Source organism: Notolepis coatsorum (genome assembly GCF_963971535.1).
Source record: "Notolepis coatsorum genome assembly, chromosome: 2".
Taxonomy (NCBI): Eukaryota; Metazoa; Chordata; class Actinopteri; order Aulopiformes; family Paralepididae; genus Notolepis; species Notolepis coatsorum.
Window position 1 is genome coordinate 209,525,577 of NC_140166.1, and position 15,774 is coordinate 209,541,350.

A 15,774-nucleotide genomic window follows, 5' to 3' on the forward strand; every position below is an offset into this window, starting at 1 on the left:
AGAGTGGTGTTATGGAGTGGTGTTGTAGAGTGGTGTGTTATATACTGGTGTTGTAGAGTGGTGTTATGGAGTGGTGTTGTAGAGTGGTGTGTTATATACTGGTGTTATGGAGTGGTGTTATGGAGTGGTGTTGTAGAGTGGTGTGTTATATACTGGTGTTATGGAGTGGTGTTATGGAGTGGTGTTGTAGAGTGGTGTGTTATATACTGGTGTTATGGAGTGGTGTTGTGGAGTGGTGTGTTATATACTGGTGTTGTAGCGTGGTGTTATGGAGTGGTGTTGTAGAGTGGTGTGTTATATACTGGTGTTATGGAGTGGTGTTATGGAGTGGTGTTGTAGAGTGGTGTGTTATATACTGGTGTTGTAGAGTGGTGTTATGGAGTGGTGTTGTAGAGTGGTGTGTTATATACTGGTGTTGTAGAGTCTAGAGTGGTGTTATGGAGTGGTGTTGTAGAGTGGTGTGTTATATACTGGTGTTGTAGAGTGGTGTTATATACTGGTGTTGTAGAGTCTAGAGTGGTGTTATGGAGTGGTGTTGTAGAGTGGTGTGTTATATACTGGTGTTGTAGAGTGGTGTTATGGACTGGTGTTGTAGAGTCTAGAGTGGTGTTATGGAGTGGTGTTGTAGAGTGGTGTGTTATATACTGGTGTGTTATATACTGGTGTTGTAGAGTGGTGTTATGGACTGGTGTTGTAGAGTCTAGAGTGGTGTTATGGAGTGGTGTTGTAGAGTGGTGTGTTATATACTGGTGTGTTATATACTGGTGTTGTAGAGTGGTGTTATGGAGTGGTGTTGTAGAGTGGTGTGTTATATACTGGTGTTGTAGAGTCTAGAGTGGTGTTATGGAGTGGTGTTGTAGAGTGGTGTGTTATATACTGGTGTGTTATATACTGGTGTTGTAGAGTGGTGTTATGGAGTGGTGTTGTAGAGTGGTGTGTTATATACTGGTGTTGTAGAGTCTAGAGTGGTGTTATGGAGTGGTGTTGTAGAGTGGTGTGTTATATACTGGTGTGTTATATACTGGTGTTGTAGAGTGGTGTTATGGAGGTGATGTAGAGCAGGGGTTCCCAACCTTTTTTCCCCCAGGGACCCCCAAACATCTCTGATGAAATTCCTGGACCCCCCTCCTAATAAAACACCATAAAATAAAAATAAATCGTCATTTTAATACTTTTTTTTGTCATTTTTATAACAAACTGCTTATACACAGGCATATGCATCATAATTAGACCCACTATGCTTCTTTGACTTGTGCCTTCAATCAACAAATCTCATCTTGCACCATATGTATTTCAAAATGTTTGGCCAATATTCAAATCCTGTATTCATCCTCTCAAATCAGGCCCTAATGGTGAACGGTTTGCATTTATGGAACAAATCAATGCAACAAATTAAACAAAATATGAGACAGGAAATTCCAATCAGTAGTTAGCAGAGAGAATCTGTCCTAGCTGGGTGTGACGAAGGTTCATTAATGTGAACCTTGGGCTTGCATGTGCGCTGCCAGGCCTGAGATGTCAGGTGTAATGTGAACCTTGGGCTTGCATGTGCGCTGCCAGGCCTGAGATGTCAGGTGTAATGTGCGTGACAGCCATTCTGAAGTCATTGTGTACGTCACGTCTGTTGCGCGCTTTTGTCTTGATGGTGACAAGTGCACTGAAAGCCGTTACCGATATGTGGTACTGAACGGGAGTATAATCCTGGTGGTGGCATGCAGTGCGAGCCTCGGAGAAATGATGGATCCCTTCACTATCCAGAACTTCTTAAATCCTCAGAAAAAAGTCCGGATCCTTCCCAACGGTTTCTGGGTGCTTAGACGCCTGATGTCTCTTCAGCTTGCTGGGCTTCAGGCTCGAGTTTGCCAAATTTTCTCCACAAATCACACACTCGGGTCGTTTGTCTGGTCCCTCAGTGAAGCCCATGGTGATGTAATTTTCGCGATTGCTGTAGGTCCTAACTTTTTTTGCAGATGAGCTGCCGTCATCTCCTTTTCGTTTGTCACACATTTTCGCCTCTGGCGGCTGACTGCAGACGAGCCGAGAAAGCTAACTAGCGTGCTAGGCTAGCTACGGAAAGTGATACAGTCAACTGATTCGCGTTTTAGCGGCTACCCGGTAGCCTACTGTTAACGTTCAAAAATCATGTCTAGATGTTTATTTATTTATCTTTATTTTGTATTGTAGTGGAGAGACTATTCATGCTTCTGATGATACAAATATGCGAATTAAATATTTCTATGGAAAAAAAAATAAAAAATTACCGAAAAACTGGTGAAAATAGACCTCAAATCATCTGCGGTCTGGCGGACCCCCAAGGGGTCCGCGGACCCCAGGTTGGGAATCACTGATGTAGAGGGTGTGGTAGTGTGGTCTTATAGAGGTGATGTAGTGTTGTAGAGTGGTGTTGTAGATGGTGTTGTAGAGTAGTGTTGTAGAGTGACTGATGTTGTAGAAAGGCCTCCAGCAGGGAGAGACCATGTGACAACAGTGACCATGGCACTAGTTGTATTACACCTGGTACCACCCAGCCCAGATGCACAGCAATTAGGTTGGCATATTTCTGAAGCATCATTGGTTGCCTTTAAAATGTAAAGAAACTCCAGCTCTTGATGACATTTTTTTAAATTGAAAATACAAAAGCTAACAGAGGTTTCCAACAGGACCCAAACTGTTTCTATTTATGATAAAGTGTTTTAATAGAAAGTAAAAGCCACAGTGTGCTGTTTGATTCACAGGTCATTCCACCGAAAGACTGGAAGCCAAGAGGCACCTATGATGACATCGATGACCTGGTCATTCCTGCTCCCATTCAGCAGGTGGTGAGTGGCCAATCAGGTCTCTTCACGCAGTACAACATTCAGAAGAAGCCCATGACTGTCAGAGAGTTCCGCAAGATGGCCAACACAGACAAGTGAGTCCTCACACATATATAGACAGACAAGTCAGTCCTCACACACACATAGACAGACAAGTCAGTCCTCACACACATATACACAGACATGTCAGTCTGACTCCTCACACACATATAGACAGACAAGTCAGTTCTCACACACATATAGACAGACAAGTCAGTCCTCACACACATATACACAGACAAGTCAGTCCTCACACACATATAGATGTCCAACACAGACAAGTCATTCCTCACACACATATAGACATCCAACACAGACAAGTTAGTCCTCACACACATAGAGCTAAATAATAAGCAACACAAATTAATCACCAATTTCGATTAAAACATTCTAAAATGAATATTCCCAAATCACTTGCCTTTTCAGGTTCTGCAATCCTCGCTACATAGACTTTGATGAGCTGGAGCGAAAGTTCTGGAAGAACTTGACCTTTAACCCACCTCTGTATGGAGCAGACATTAGTGGAACACTATACGACCCTGTGAGTAATACTCTCTTTAAAGGACCATACCAGTCTCATTTTTACTTCTCACCATTAGCAGAGATTATTATCTTTCATCTCTAATAGTTCATGGAAGAAAGGTTGACAACAGATGTCTCTGGGTTTCCCAAAATGTACAATACATCCCTGCCCTCGTACAGGGACAACTTGCAGAGAAACAGATCATGGCGAGATATTCATTCATTAATTCACTCATTCATTCAATACATCTTTATTAAAAAATATATATAATTTATTTCCAATGACGTCAAGCATACAAACATAATAATAAATGCACGATAAATACAATAAATATACAATAAACAATACAATATACAATAAGTGCAATCATAATTGTAGTGGCCGCTTGTCACTCCCCAAATGTATTGACAAGCGTCACGATACACCCACTTAGATATTTCCTACTCAGCTAACAAAGTTGTGGATGTTGAAATAGTTGAATGTCCAAACTGCAGCTGATGTAGTTTGCAGGGTTTTATTGTCCGAAAGCAAAGATGAATGATGATGATGAAGGTTAACAGAACAGTCGTCAGTTGTTTGTTGGATAAGCAGTTCCAACAATGAAAGCAGGTTTGAAAGCGTGAATCCTCGGCAGGTGCATACAATCGCACTGATCAGCAGAGCCTCTTATAGTAGAGGTGGTGTGCCCCCTAGTGTTCAAACACAAATACAACACCATAAATAATACAACTTCTAATATGTTGGTTTTGACTTCTACAATAATAGAGTTTGTACATCAGTTAACAATTACAGATTATGGTGGAATGGTTGGTGATTTAAACTGAGCAAAAGGATACCAGGATAAGTGTTGAGTTTTAGAGTTTGTTGTATGATGTTCCATGTGTCAGGAGCACAGAAGCTATAAGCACTTCCCAAGCTCAGTAATTTTTTGTAAGTTCAATAATTATTTCTGACATTGTTGGAGTTTAAGATAATAAAATGGATCTTTATTAATCCCTGTGGGGAAATTTGGGTCTTTATTATTTGCCTAAAATGCAATGATGCATAATGATTATATGTTCATGATGTTGACATATTTTGTATACTTGCCAATGTGCAACATTCAATTGACCATGACCATAGTAGGGATGGGCGTGAGTAATTGATTACCCGAGTACTCGCCGTTTCAACTGAACGTTTCCAAAGAAGAAAAAAAGAATTGGCTATAATGCCCACCAAAAGTGATTTGTTTTTGCCACTGAAACAGAAATCTTGCTCTGAAATCTTGCAAGGTGCGAGTTGTTGCAGGAAGACAACATTGGAAACTGTTGAGCGAAAGATTTGATGCAGATTGGAATACAGCTAGCTTAGCGGTATCTAAAAGATAAAAACAGCGGTTTGTGTTTGTGCATTTCCAAATTGTGCCAACAACATGTCGCCCACTTTGCGTAGCGATCATAGTGGTGAGGTCTTGGTGTTAGTGGTGAGGTGTTATTGGTGAGGTTCAAGTTTTGTTTTATTTGTCACTTAAGGTACATATACACTGTACAGGTACACTGTACATTAGAGTGAAATGCTTTGTTATGTATGAGCCCCCTAAGATTGTGCTTCATACAGTAAAAACAGTAACACTATAAAAATAATATACAAAACTACAAAGTAGTTGTACACAATGCAACCAAAATGAGGTAGATATGTAGTGCAAATATTTGTTTAGAGGAATCTGCAGTATTATCACCATAATAAAGTCACCATACTGTAATATCACAATATTACAATATGGTCATAATTAGGGATGTCCCGATCCGATCCCGTGATCGGGATCAGGGCCGATCACGTGATTTTCCGAAGATCGGGATAAAAAAAAATCAGGATTTATTTTTTTTATTATTTTTTTAACTTATTTTTTTTATTCAACAAACATGACCATGTTCACGTCTTAAACTCATACTGCGGCCTTAGTTTTGGTTTTAAATTGCATATCATCATTAATTTATTTATTGTCACACAGAGCAGAAGAATTTTGCCAAAACAAATGCATTTCCTTTGATTTAATTATACATCAAATGATTTATGTCAAGGATTGCAATGCCTCGCTTGAATGAAGTTAACTTTTCACCTGGATAACGTCAACATTCAGGGTAATGTGAGAAATTGGGATAAAAAAATTATAATAATAATTAAATTCTTTTTTTTTGCTCGGATCGGGAAAGATCGGTATCGGTAGATACTCAAAATCACATGATCGGGATCGGATCGGGAGCAAAAAAATGTGATCGGGACATCCCTAGTCATAATAGTATTAATAGCATATGGTGACTTTAGTATGGTGATGTTACGACCCCTGTGAGTCTAAGGGTAAAGGGCTGTAACATAACAGTTGGTTGACAGAAAAGATGGACCAGGTTTGTAAACAACAATGATATTTATTGAATAGAGGCAAAGGAAGCACATGTAGCTCAGGGGTGAGCCCAGGCCAAAACAACAAACAAACACCACTATACTCCAAATAAACACAATCTAATCTATGGTAAAAGAGATTACATTACCTAAACTACTCTTACCTAACCAAAACAGGAGAAAACAATGTCCAAAGGAAATGGCAGCTCACCCCATCTGTGCTTCCTGAGAAAGAGAGAAAAACACATTAATTATACAGAAACAAAAGCAGAATATATACAAAAACAAACTATGGCTGACAATGCTCTCTCTGTGGCCACACACACACAAGGAAATTACTACTAAGCACCAAAGGCCAATAAACGAAATGCAATGCTGTCAAAGTTACAGGTTTACCAAAATCACAACAAGCCTAGCCTCATGCCAGAGAGAGAGAGACTGAAGTGAGAAGCCATGTTTTAACAGGTGTGGGGTGATCCATGATTGGGTGGTGTGGATTGAGTGTTGGAGTCTGAAGCCATCCACCAATCGGTGCTGTATTGCAATAATGGAAGAATTGACCAATGGTGAAGGGAACAATGGCTGGAGGGAGGAAACAAACAAAATGGAGAACACACACACATGGAGACACACACTGGGGAATATATACATTGGGATGTAACACCCCCATACATAAGACAAAAAACATGCCTACATAAACTACCAACTAAACATGTTTTTTTTTTTTTTAACAACGAGATAACATCCCCGAGATAACATGCACTCCAAAACAAAGAGCTATGAAAAAACTAGCAGCAACATAAAACGAGTCCACAGCAACATAGACCGAGTAGACAGCAAAAATAGATCAAGTCGACAGCAATATACAGTAGAACAAGTCGACAGCAAAATAGAACAAGTCGACAGCACGAGAGATTTAACTCCGAGATAGAGCATCCGCCAACACATTCTCAGACCCCTTCTTATGCTTTATGCTGAGGTTATAATTTTGCACTATGAGCGCCCAACGCATGAGGCGCTGATTGTGGTTGTACATCCGCGACAGAAAAACCAATGGGTTGTGGTCGGTGTATACTACCACTGGTAATACGCTCGAACCGACATACACCTCAAAATGTTGCAACGCATACAACATAGCCAAAGTCTCCTTTTCAATAGTGGAATAGTAGTTTAGTTGATGTTTGTTAAATTTCCGGGAGAAATAACAAACCGGGTGACTGACACCATCATGATCTTCCTGTAATAACACCCCTCCAGCTCCCACCCCGCTGGCATCCACCTCCAGCTGGAACGGCAGGGAGAAATCTGGAGCAGAGAGAACAGGGGAACTGCATAAGAGAGCTTTAACACTATCAAATGCATTTTGACAATCAGCTGTCCACATGAATGGTTTGGACGGGCTACACAGGCTAGTGAGAGAAGTGACGACAGAAGAAAAGTTCCGGCAAAAACCACGGTAATACCCAGCCATCCCAAGGAATCTACGCAATTCCCGCCTAGTAGTAGGCACTGGAAAAGTTGTGATTGCAGATATTTTTGCATCCACCGGACGCACTTGGCCTTGTCCTACCTGCTTACCAAGATAGGTAACCGTAGCCTTGCCGAACTCACACTTGGCAAGGTTAAGGGTCAGGGAGGCTCCAGCTAAGCGGTCAAAGACAGTTTGCAAGGTTGTCATGTGGTCACGCCAGTTGGTCGAATAGACAACCAGGTCATCGAGATAGGCATTACAATTTGGAACACCAGCCAGGACTAGGGTCACCAGTCGCTGGAAAGTGGCCGGGGCATTACGCATTCCAAAAGGCATTACAGTATATTGCAGAAAATTGTCAGGAGTAACAAACGCCGAGATTTCCGAGGCACGGGGGGTCAAAGGGACCTGCCAGTAACCCTTTAACAAATCTAGTTTGCTAACATAGGTGGCAGATCCAAGGTTGTCAATACAATCTTCCATGCGGGGCAGTGGGAAGGAATCAGGCACGGTGACAGCATTTACCTTTCGGAAATCAGTACAAAATCTAGGAGTTCCATCCGATTTGGGAGCTAACAAGCAAGGTGAACTCCAGGGACTGCAACTTGGCTTGGCTAAACCATGTTTTAACAAATAGTCAACCTCCTGTTGCATCATGGCCCTCTTGGTGATGTTAACACGGTATGCATGTTGCTTGATAGGCACAGCATTGTTAACTTTAATATCATGGGCCAATACAGAAGTACATGAGGGAACATCACCAAACAGAGCCATGTAGGCCTGAATCAAATTTGTGATGTCCTCTCGCTGCTCCTCAGGTAAGTGTGCTAAGTGAGTGGGCAGGTTCAATAACATCTCAGTGTTGGACAATCCAGCACCCTGATGGGCTGCATTGCGCAACTCCAAGCCATCTACATCCTCACCACTAACGTCAGGAGAGTCCGGAACTATTGGAGTTGAGGCAACAGCAGAGACGGCCAGTCCGGCTGTCTGGTCTGAGGTCTTCACCTGCACACTATCTCTGGAAAAATATGGTTTAAGCATATTGATGTGGCAAACACGAGAGTGACGTTTACGGTCAGGGGTGCGAACCACATAGTCTGTATCACTTATCTTCTTGTCTATTGCATACGGTCCGGAAAAACGAGCGGAAAGAGCAGAACCAAGGATAGGTAACAGGACTAGAACCTTATCACCTGGCTGGAAAGATCGAGAAACAGCTTTCTCGTCATAGTGCCGTTTCATAGTTCTCTGGGAAGAAGAGAGCGCTTCTTTTGCGAGAGAGCACGCCTGATGCAGTCGCTCTCGAAACTGGCTAACAAAATCTAGAACATTAGTGGGTGTGCTGGCACCCTTTGACATGAACCGCTCTTTAAGAACTTTCAGAGGCCCTCTAACAGTGTGCCCAAAAACGAGCTCAGCAGGACTGAAACCAAGAGACTCCTGTATGGTCTCTCGCGCAGCAAATAGAACAAGGGGGACACCCTCATCCCAATCTTTCTCTGTGTCTAAGCAATATTTACGCAGCATGGACTTTAAGGTCTGATGCCAACGTTCTAGAGCCCCCTGAGTTTCAGGGTGGTAGGCACTGGACACTATATGTCGGATACCCAGGGACTGTAACACTTGCTCAAATAACCTAGACAGGAAGTTGGTGCCTTGGTCCGTTTGTACTACCTTAGGCAGTCCAAACGTGGAGAAGAACTTCGTCAAAGCCTTAATTATTACAGGCGCTGTAATTCTGCGAAGAGGGATAGCCTCAGGGAAACGGGTGGCGGTACACATTATTGTCAACAAAAACTGATTGCCGGCTTTGGTCCTTGGCAACGGACCAACACAGTCAACTATGACATGTTCAAATGGTTCACCGACCGCTGGTATAGGACAGAGGGGAGCAGGTGGAATTACCTGGTTTGGCTTTCCGGTGATCTGACAAGGATTGCTCAAGAATTTCCCCAGATCAAAAGTACTAACTGCCATTATTTTTTTTTACACAAATGCCATTTTTACACAAAGTAATTAATAACTATACAAGTGTAAACAAACACAGTTCACCAAATCCATCAACCAACAATTGAACACGGGTTACAAGATCCAGGCAGAGCCCCCATTTATGTTACGACCCCTGTGAGTCTAAGGGTAAAGGGCTGTAACATAACATAACAGTATTTGTGTTTGTGCATTTCCAAATTGTGCCAACAACATGTCGCCCACTTTGCGTAGCGATCATAGTGGTGAGGTCTTGGTGTTAGTGGTGAGGTGTTATTGGTGAGGTTCAAGTTTTGTTTTATTTGTCACATAAGGTACATATACACTGTACAGGTATATTTGCACAACATAACAGTTGGTTGACAGAAAAGATGGACCAGGTTTGTAAACAACAATGATATTTATTGAATAGAGGCAAAGGAAGCACATGTAGCTCAGGGGTGAGCCCAGGCCGCTCAGGGGTGAGCCCAGGCCAAAACAACAAACAAACACCACTATACTCCAAATAAACACAATCTAATCTATGGTAAAAGAGATTACATTACCTAAACTACTCTTACCTAACCAAAACAGGAGAAAACAATGTCCAAAGGAAATGGCAGCTCACCCCATCTGTGCTTCCTGAGAAAGAGAGAAAAACACATTAATTATACAGAAACAAAAGCAGAATATATACAAAAACAAACTATGGCTGACAATGCTCTCTCTGTGGCCACACACACACAAGGAAATTACTACTAAGCACCAAAGGCCAATAAACGAAATGCAATGCTGTCAAAGTTACAGGTTTACCAAAATCACAACAAGCCTAGCCTCATGCCAGAGAGAGAGAAAGACTGAAGTGAGAAGCCATGTTTTAACAGGTGTGGGGTGATCCATGATTGGATGGTGTGGATTGAGTGTTGGAGTCTGAAGCCATCCACCAATCGGTGCTGTATTGCAATAATGGAAGAATTGACCAATGGTGAAGGGAACAATGGCTGGAGGGAGGAAACAAACAAAATGGAGAACACACACACATGGAGACACACACTGGGGAATATATACATTGGGATGTAACAGGTGATAATACTGTATGGTGACTTTAGTATGATTGATTTGATTTGATTTTTATTTAGTACATACAATTTATACAAAAGTATAAAAAACAAGGGGTACAAGGATAACATGTGAAAGTCTGTCGACTTGTTTCCAACATGGTCCCAAGAAGAATACAATAAATCACAAAGAAAGAGTTAAGAAGGTAAGATAGATACAAGTAGATAAAATAGACAACGCAATTTTCTGAAAGAGCATGTCATTAACATATAGTGAAAAGAGCAATGGAGCAAGGATGCTGCCTTGCGGCACCCCACATGTTATTTCATTATATGAAGATGCGACACCATTTATGTTCACAACCTGGGTCCTCCCAGTCAAGCCTGATGAATTGAAAATGGGGGACCCTGATGTAAACAAGACGAATGTCTTTCTCTGGTCTGCATCCCCTTAACAATTGTGTGTATTGAGCCATACTGTCTTGCTTGATTTTACTGCAGCATTCGACATCGTGTGTATTGAGCTGAGCTGTCTTGCTTGATTTTACTGCAGCATTCGACATCATAGATCACAAATTCTTACTTAAAAAACTTGAATGTTACGGTTTCTCCTCATCTGCACTATCTTGGATGCAAACTTATTTAGCAAACCGGAAACAAATAGTTTTTTTTAATGGGAGTTACTCAGAAGTTAAAACGGTAAGGTGTGGAGTACCCCAAGGAAGTTGCCTTGGGCCTTTGCTCTACACCATATTTACAAATGACATGCCTCTTGTCCTAAATAAGTCCTATATTTCTATGTATGCGGATGATTCAACGATTTACACATCAGCCTCAACAGCCAATGAATTAAATACGGTCCTAAAGGCAGAGTTGCAATCAGTGATGGAATGGATAAAGAATAACAAACTAGTTCTAAACATATCAAAGACAAGTAGCATCATTTTCGGTTCAAACCATACTCTAAGAACGAACCCAGTCTTGAAACTTTTGATAAGTGATGTGGTAATTAATCAAGTCCAGGAGACTAAACTCCTAGGGGTAACATTAGACAGTAAATTGTCATGGTCACACCATATAAACAATATAGTAGTGAAAATGGGAAGAGGGATTTCTGTTGTTAAAAGATGTGCTCATTTGTTACCACTAAATTCTATCAAACAGGTAATTCAAGCTCTGGTTTTGTCAAATCTTGACTATTGTCCTGCAGTATGGTCGAATGTAACGACGAATAAACTGAAAAAATTACAAATGGTACAAAACAAAGCAGCACGTATAGCGCTTCGCTGTGAGTACAGAACTAATGTTGCAGCGATGCACAGTTGTTTAACATGGTTACTTGTCAAACATAAATTACTCTGCTCACTCCTTGTATTCACTAGGAATATTCTTGTTACAAAGATCCCCTCAATTTTATATAACAATTTATCTATAAGTCTTGACAGACACAACCATTCCACCAGACATGCTTCTGCACGAGGTTTTACACTTCCAAAAGTGAGGTCGAATGCAATGAAGCGAACTGTCATGTTCCGTGGTATGCAGGAATGGAACTCTCTTCCCAGACATGTTAAGCAGGAGAATAGTAAATGTCGTTTCAAAATCGTGGTAAAACGACATTTTCAACCAAAGAAATTGACATTCCCTAATAGATTGTGTGTACGTAAATGAAAATGTATGTGTCTGATAAAGGGATAGGTATATATGGATGAAAAGGCATGTGTCTGATAGGGATATATTATTAAAATATTGTATAATTGGCTGATATGAACATAGATAATGTATGTAAAAGCTAAATAGTATATTATGCTGTATTGTATTATGAATGAATTATGAGTAGGTATTATTGTATTGTATTATGAATTCATAAGGCGTATATATTGTTATATTGTATTATGAATTTGATTCGGGTTTTTATTGTTTTAATTGTCTGTATGACATGTAAATGTTGTGAGTGTATAAGTCTGTAACTGTATTTTATGTGTTATGGACCCCAGGAAGAATAGCCCCAGCACTGCTGTGGCTAATGGGGATCCAAATAAACTTAAACTTAAACTGTATTGTACCCATTCTCAGTATGGTGATAATACTGTAGGGTGACTTTAGTATGGTGATAATAGTGTATGGTGACTTTAGTATGGTGATAATACTGTATATATGGTGACTTTAGTATGGTGATAATGCTGTATAATGGTGACTTTAGTATGGTGATACTACTGTATGTATGGTGACTTTAGTATGGTGATAATACTGGTGACTTTAGTATGGTGATAATACTGTATGGTGACTTTAGTATGGTGATAATACTGTATGTTTACTTTAGTATGGTGATACTACTGTATGTATGGTGACTTTAGTATGGTGATAATAATACTGTATGGTGACTTTAGTATGGTGATAATACTGTATGGTGACTTTAGTATGGTGATAATAGTGTATGGTGACTTTAGTATGGTGATAATAGTGTATGGTGATTAGCAGAGGTGGGACCAAGTCATTGTTTTGCAAGTCCCAAGTCAAGACAGGCAAGTCCCAAGTCGAGTCCCAAGTCAAGACTGACAAGTCCCAAGTCCTAACCTTTAAGTTTTCGAGTCCTAAACAAGTCATAATACGCGTTTCACCAAAAAGTTTCATTATCAACTTGTTGGCAAAACATAATCTAATTTCTATAAATGAAATAATTAGGGATGCACCGAATGGGAAATTCTTGGCCGAAACCGATACCGAAAATAGGAAACAGTTGGCCGAAAACCGAATGCCGAAAGGCCGAAAATTATTAATAGAAATATATATATATAATGTATTTTTTTTGTTCAGCTACCTGATTATGACAAAAGACATGATTATGGCAAAACTTAACTTAAATAATATTAATAAGTCAAGTGCATTTTCTTTTCTCTGTAGGATAACTACAACCAAGTGCATTCAGAACAAAGCCAAGGTGCTTTAAAACTGCATAAAGATCTGCACACACAAGAGGGAGAATAGCTTATAGCAGACTTAATGATGTTACTGTAGTGGCTACAGTAAGCATTCTATATAAAAGTACTCTGTATTTTTGTATGACAACTAATAAAGAAACTTGAACTACTGTCATAATTCACTGCGTTCTAGCCTACATGGAAGGACTTGTATTTACTACATCTCCCGTGACTCTTAGCGGGGGATGACGTAGTTTAAGAGAGATGAGTGAAAGAGGAACTGAAGCGTTGTTAGCTAGCTTAACGCTAACGTTAGTTAATGTTTTTAACCGCGACGGGCATATAGTAATGGCGAGGATATAAAGCATGTTAAAGATGCATTTATTGGACGCGTTGGGCGCAGAGTTTACATAGAAACAGCGCGACTCCCGTCCCGAGTCCCAAGAGGAGTTATCACAGGCTGCAACACCCCACAGCACAGCGTGTCTCCGCGAGTAGGGTCCAGCTGCAGCGCCGGAGAATCCTCAAGGGGCAAGCCTGTGGCAGCCACGAACCTACTACTTTCTATATAGCAGCTGGGAGGTGCACTGTTTTAAGTGAGCGACGAGCGTGTGTTATTGGATTGATTGATTGATTGAACATCCGAGCTGCTTCTATAGAAAGAAGGTTCGTGGCTGCCACAGGATTGCCCAGTGAGAGGATTCTCCGGCACTGCAGCTGGACCCTATTGGTCTCAGACCGGAGAGGATAACTGCGCTGCAGCTCGCTACCAATCTACATAAAAATAACGCAGTAACTAACGAACCATTCAGTATTTAATATAACTTATCTTTCGGCATGGGGGAAGCCAAGGTATCAAGTCTTCTCAAGTCAAAAGGCTCAAGTCCAAGTGAAGTCACAAGTCATTGGTATCAGTGGCGTCGCGTGGGTAAAATAACAGGGGAAGCCAAAAAAAAATTATAAAAAAAAAAATTATTAAATATTTTTATTAATAATTTTTTTTTTTTTTTTTTTTTTTTTTTTTTAAGTCAATCAGTCACCATGTACACTACAGTATGGCTCGGCGGCCAGTCAAACTTTCTTTTTATTTATTTAACAGATTGCAGAATGGGTACAATACAGTACGGCTCAATACACACAATTGTATAAGGGGATGCAGACCAGAGAAAGACGTTTGTCTTGTTTACATCAGGGTCATTAATACTGCTGGAGCATTGGTTCATTTTTGGTCCGATTATTCCTTGCGCGATTTTGCGCGCCGCGTGGGAGCAAATTCGAGACACATATTCGGTTGCAAAAAGGTGTCCCACGGTCTCCTCTATGGCCGTGAATATTTTCATCACGGCGCGCCCGTGGGACATTTTTCTGTTTCGGCGAGTTTATTCCACGCTTTCTGTTTTCCTTTTCTAAGCATTTTAGGGGCTACATGTGAATCAGTAAAAGTTGCGGGACGCCCAGATGTTTCCACGATAGAAAGCTCGCGTGGATCCCATAATAGGCTCACTTAATACAGCGTTTTTAAAATCACGCGACATTTTCAGGGTCGCGAGCCGACCTTTTCCCCTCGTTTTCGATGATGGAAGTGATTTAGGAAAAGCTTCGGCACGCCGAGAGGTCCCTGTGGATTTAATCTCGCGAGGATCGGGGCAATATTCGGCCCGTGGGAACAGTTACGGGTTAATACAATGTTCAGAGTGCAGAGCGGAAAATATGCTGAGTATTTTCCTCTCAGCCCCGTTTTAAACTTTTAGGGTGTGGCAGTCAGCTCGAATCTGATTGGCTAGGATCGGATTTGGACTCTATAATGCTGGAAGCCTGGAGAAAGAGACCTACCATCTGCCTCCTATCCTGCTGCAGTGAGCATAGTGAGGCTGACAGTGTGTTAGAGGGAGTGAGAAGGAGAAGAGGGAGACATTAAAAAAAAAAAAAAAAAATTATAACACAGATGCACAGATGAAAAAGAATGTAAACTATATTAAAAAAAAATATATATATATATATATATTTTTTCATATTTCATATTTGACATTAATTCATATTTTAATATTAGGGAGGCATGGCTTCTGTTGGCTTCCATAAGGATTCGCCACTGATTGGTATTAAAGTCAAAGTCGAAGTCAAAGTATTTTTTGATTTGGTCAAGTCCAAAGTCATCAAATTCGTGACTCGAGTCTAAGTCATGTGACTCGAGTCCACACCTCTGGATTAGCACAAGTCTAATCGTGAAACATGAAAATAGAATCTCTTTTCTTTCCAACAACACATATTTTGTGTCTGAAAAAGGGACAAATCAATATCTAGACCAAATGTTTAAAGTTGGTTATGATTAAATTATTTATTTTATTTCCTGAGCACATCCTGAAACATGACTCGTCTTCTCAGGATGTGGCGGAGTGGAACATAGGACATCTGAACACCATCCTGGACACTGTGGAGAATGAGAGTGGGATCAAGATCAAAGGCGTGAACACACCATACCTCTACTTTGGCATGTGGAAGAGTACCTTCGCCTGGCACACAGAAGACATGGATCTGTACAGCATCAACTATCTTCACTTTGGAGAGCCCAAGTCTTGGTAAAGTCACACTGTTAGAGCCC

The 15,774-nt window shown here is 40.8% G+C and overlaps 1 protein-coding gene across 1 annotated transcript in view; it reads left to right on the forward strand.

Annotated features, from left to right (window-relative positions):
• Window positions 1–15,774, forward strand: part of kdm4aa (lysine (K)-specific demethylase 4A-a) — a 74,645-nt gene that overhangs the window by 11,001 nt on the left and 47,870 nt on the right. The window contains exons 3-5 of the mRNA XM_084307968.1: window positions 2,736–2,911; window positions 3,282–3,396; window positions 15,558–15,751. Coding sequence (XP_084164094.1) covers window positions 2,736–2,911; window positions 3,282–3,396; window positions 15,558–15,751 — 485 coding nt within the window. The remainder of the gene's footprint in view (window positions 1–2,735; window positions 2,912–3,281; window positions 3,397–15,557; window positions 15,752–15,774) is intronic.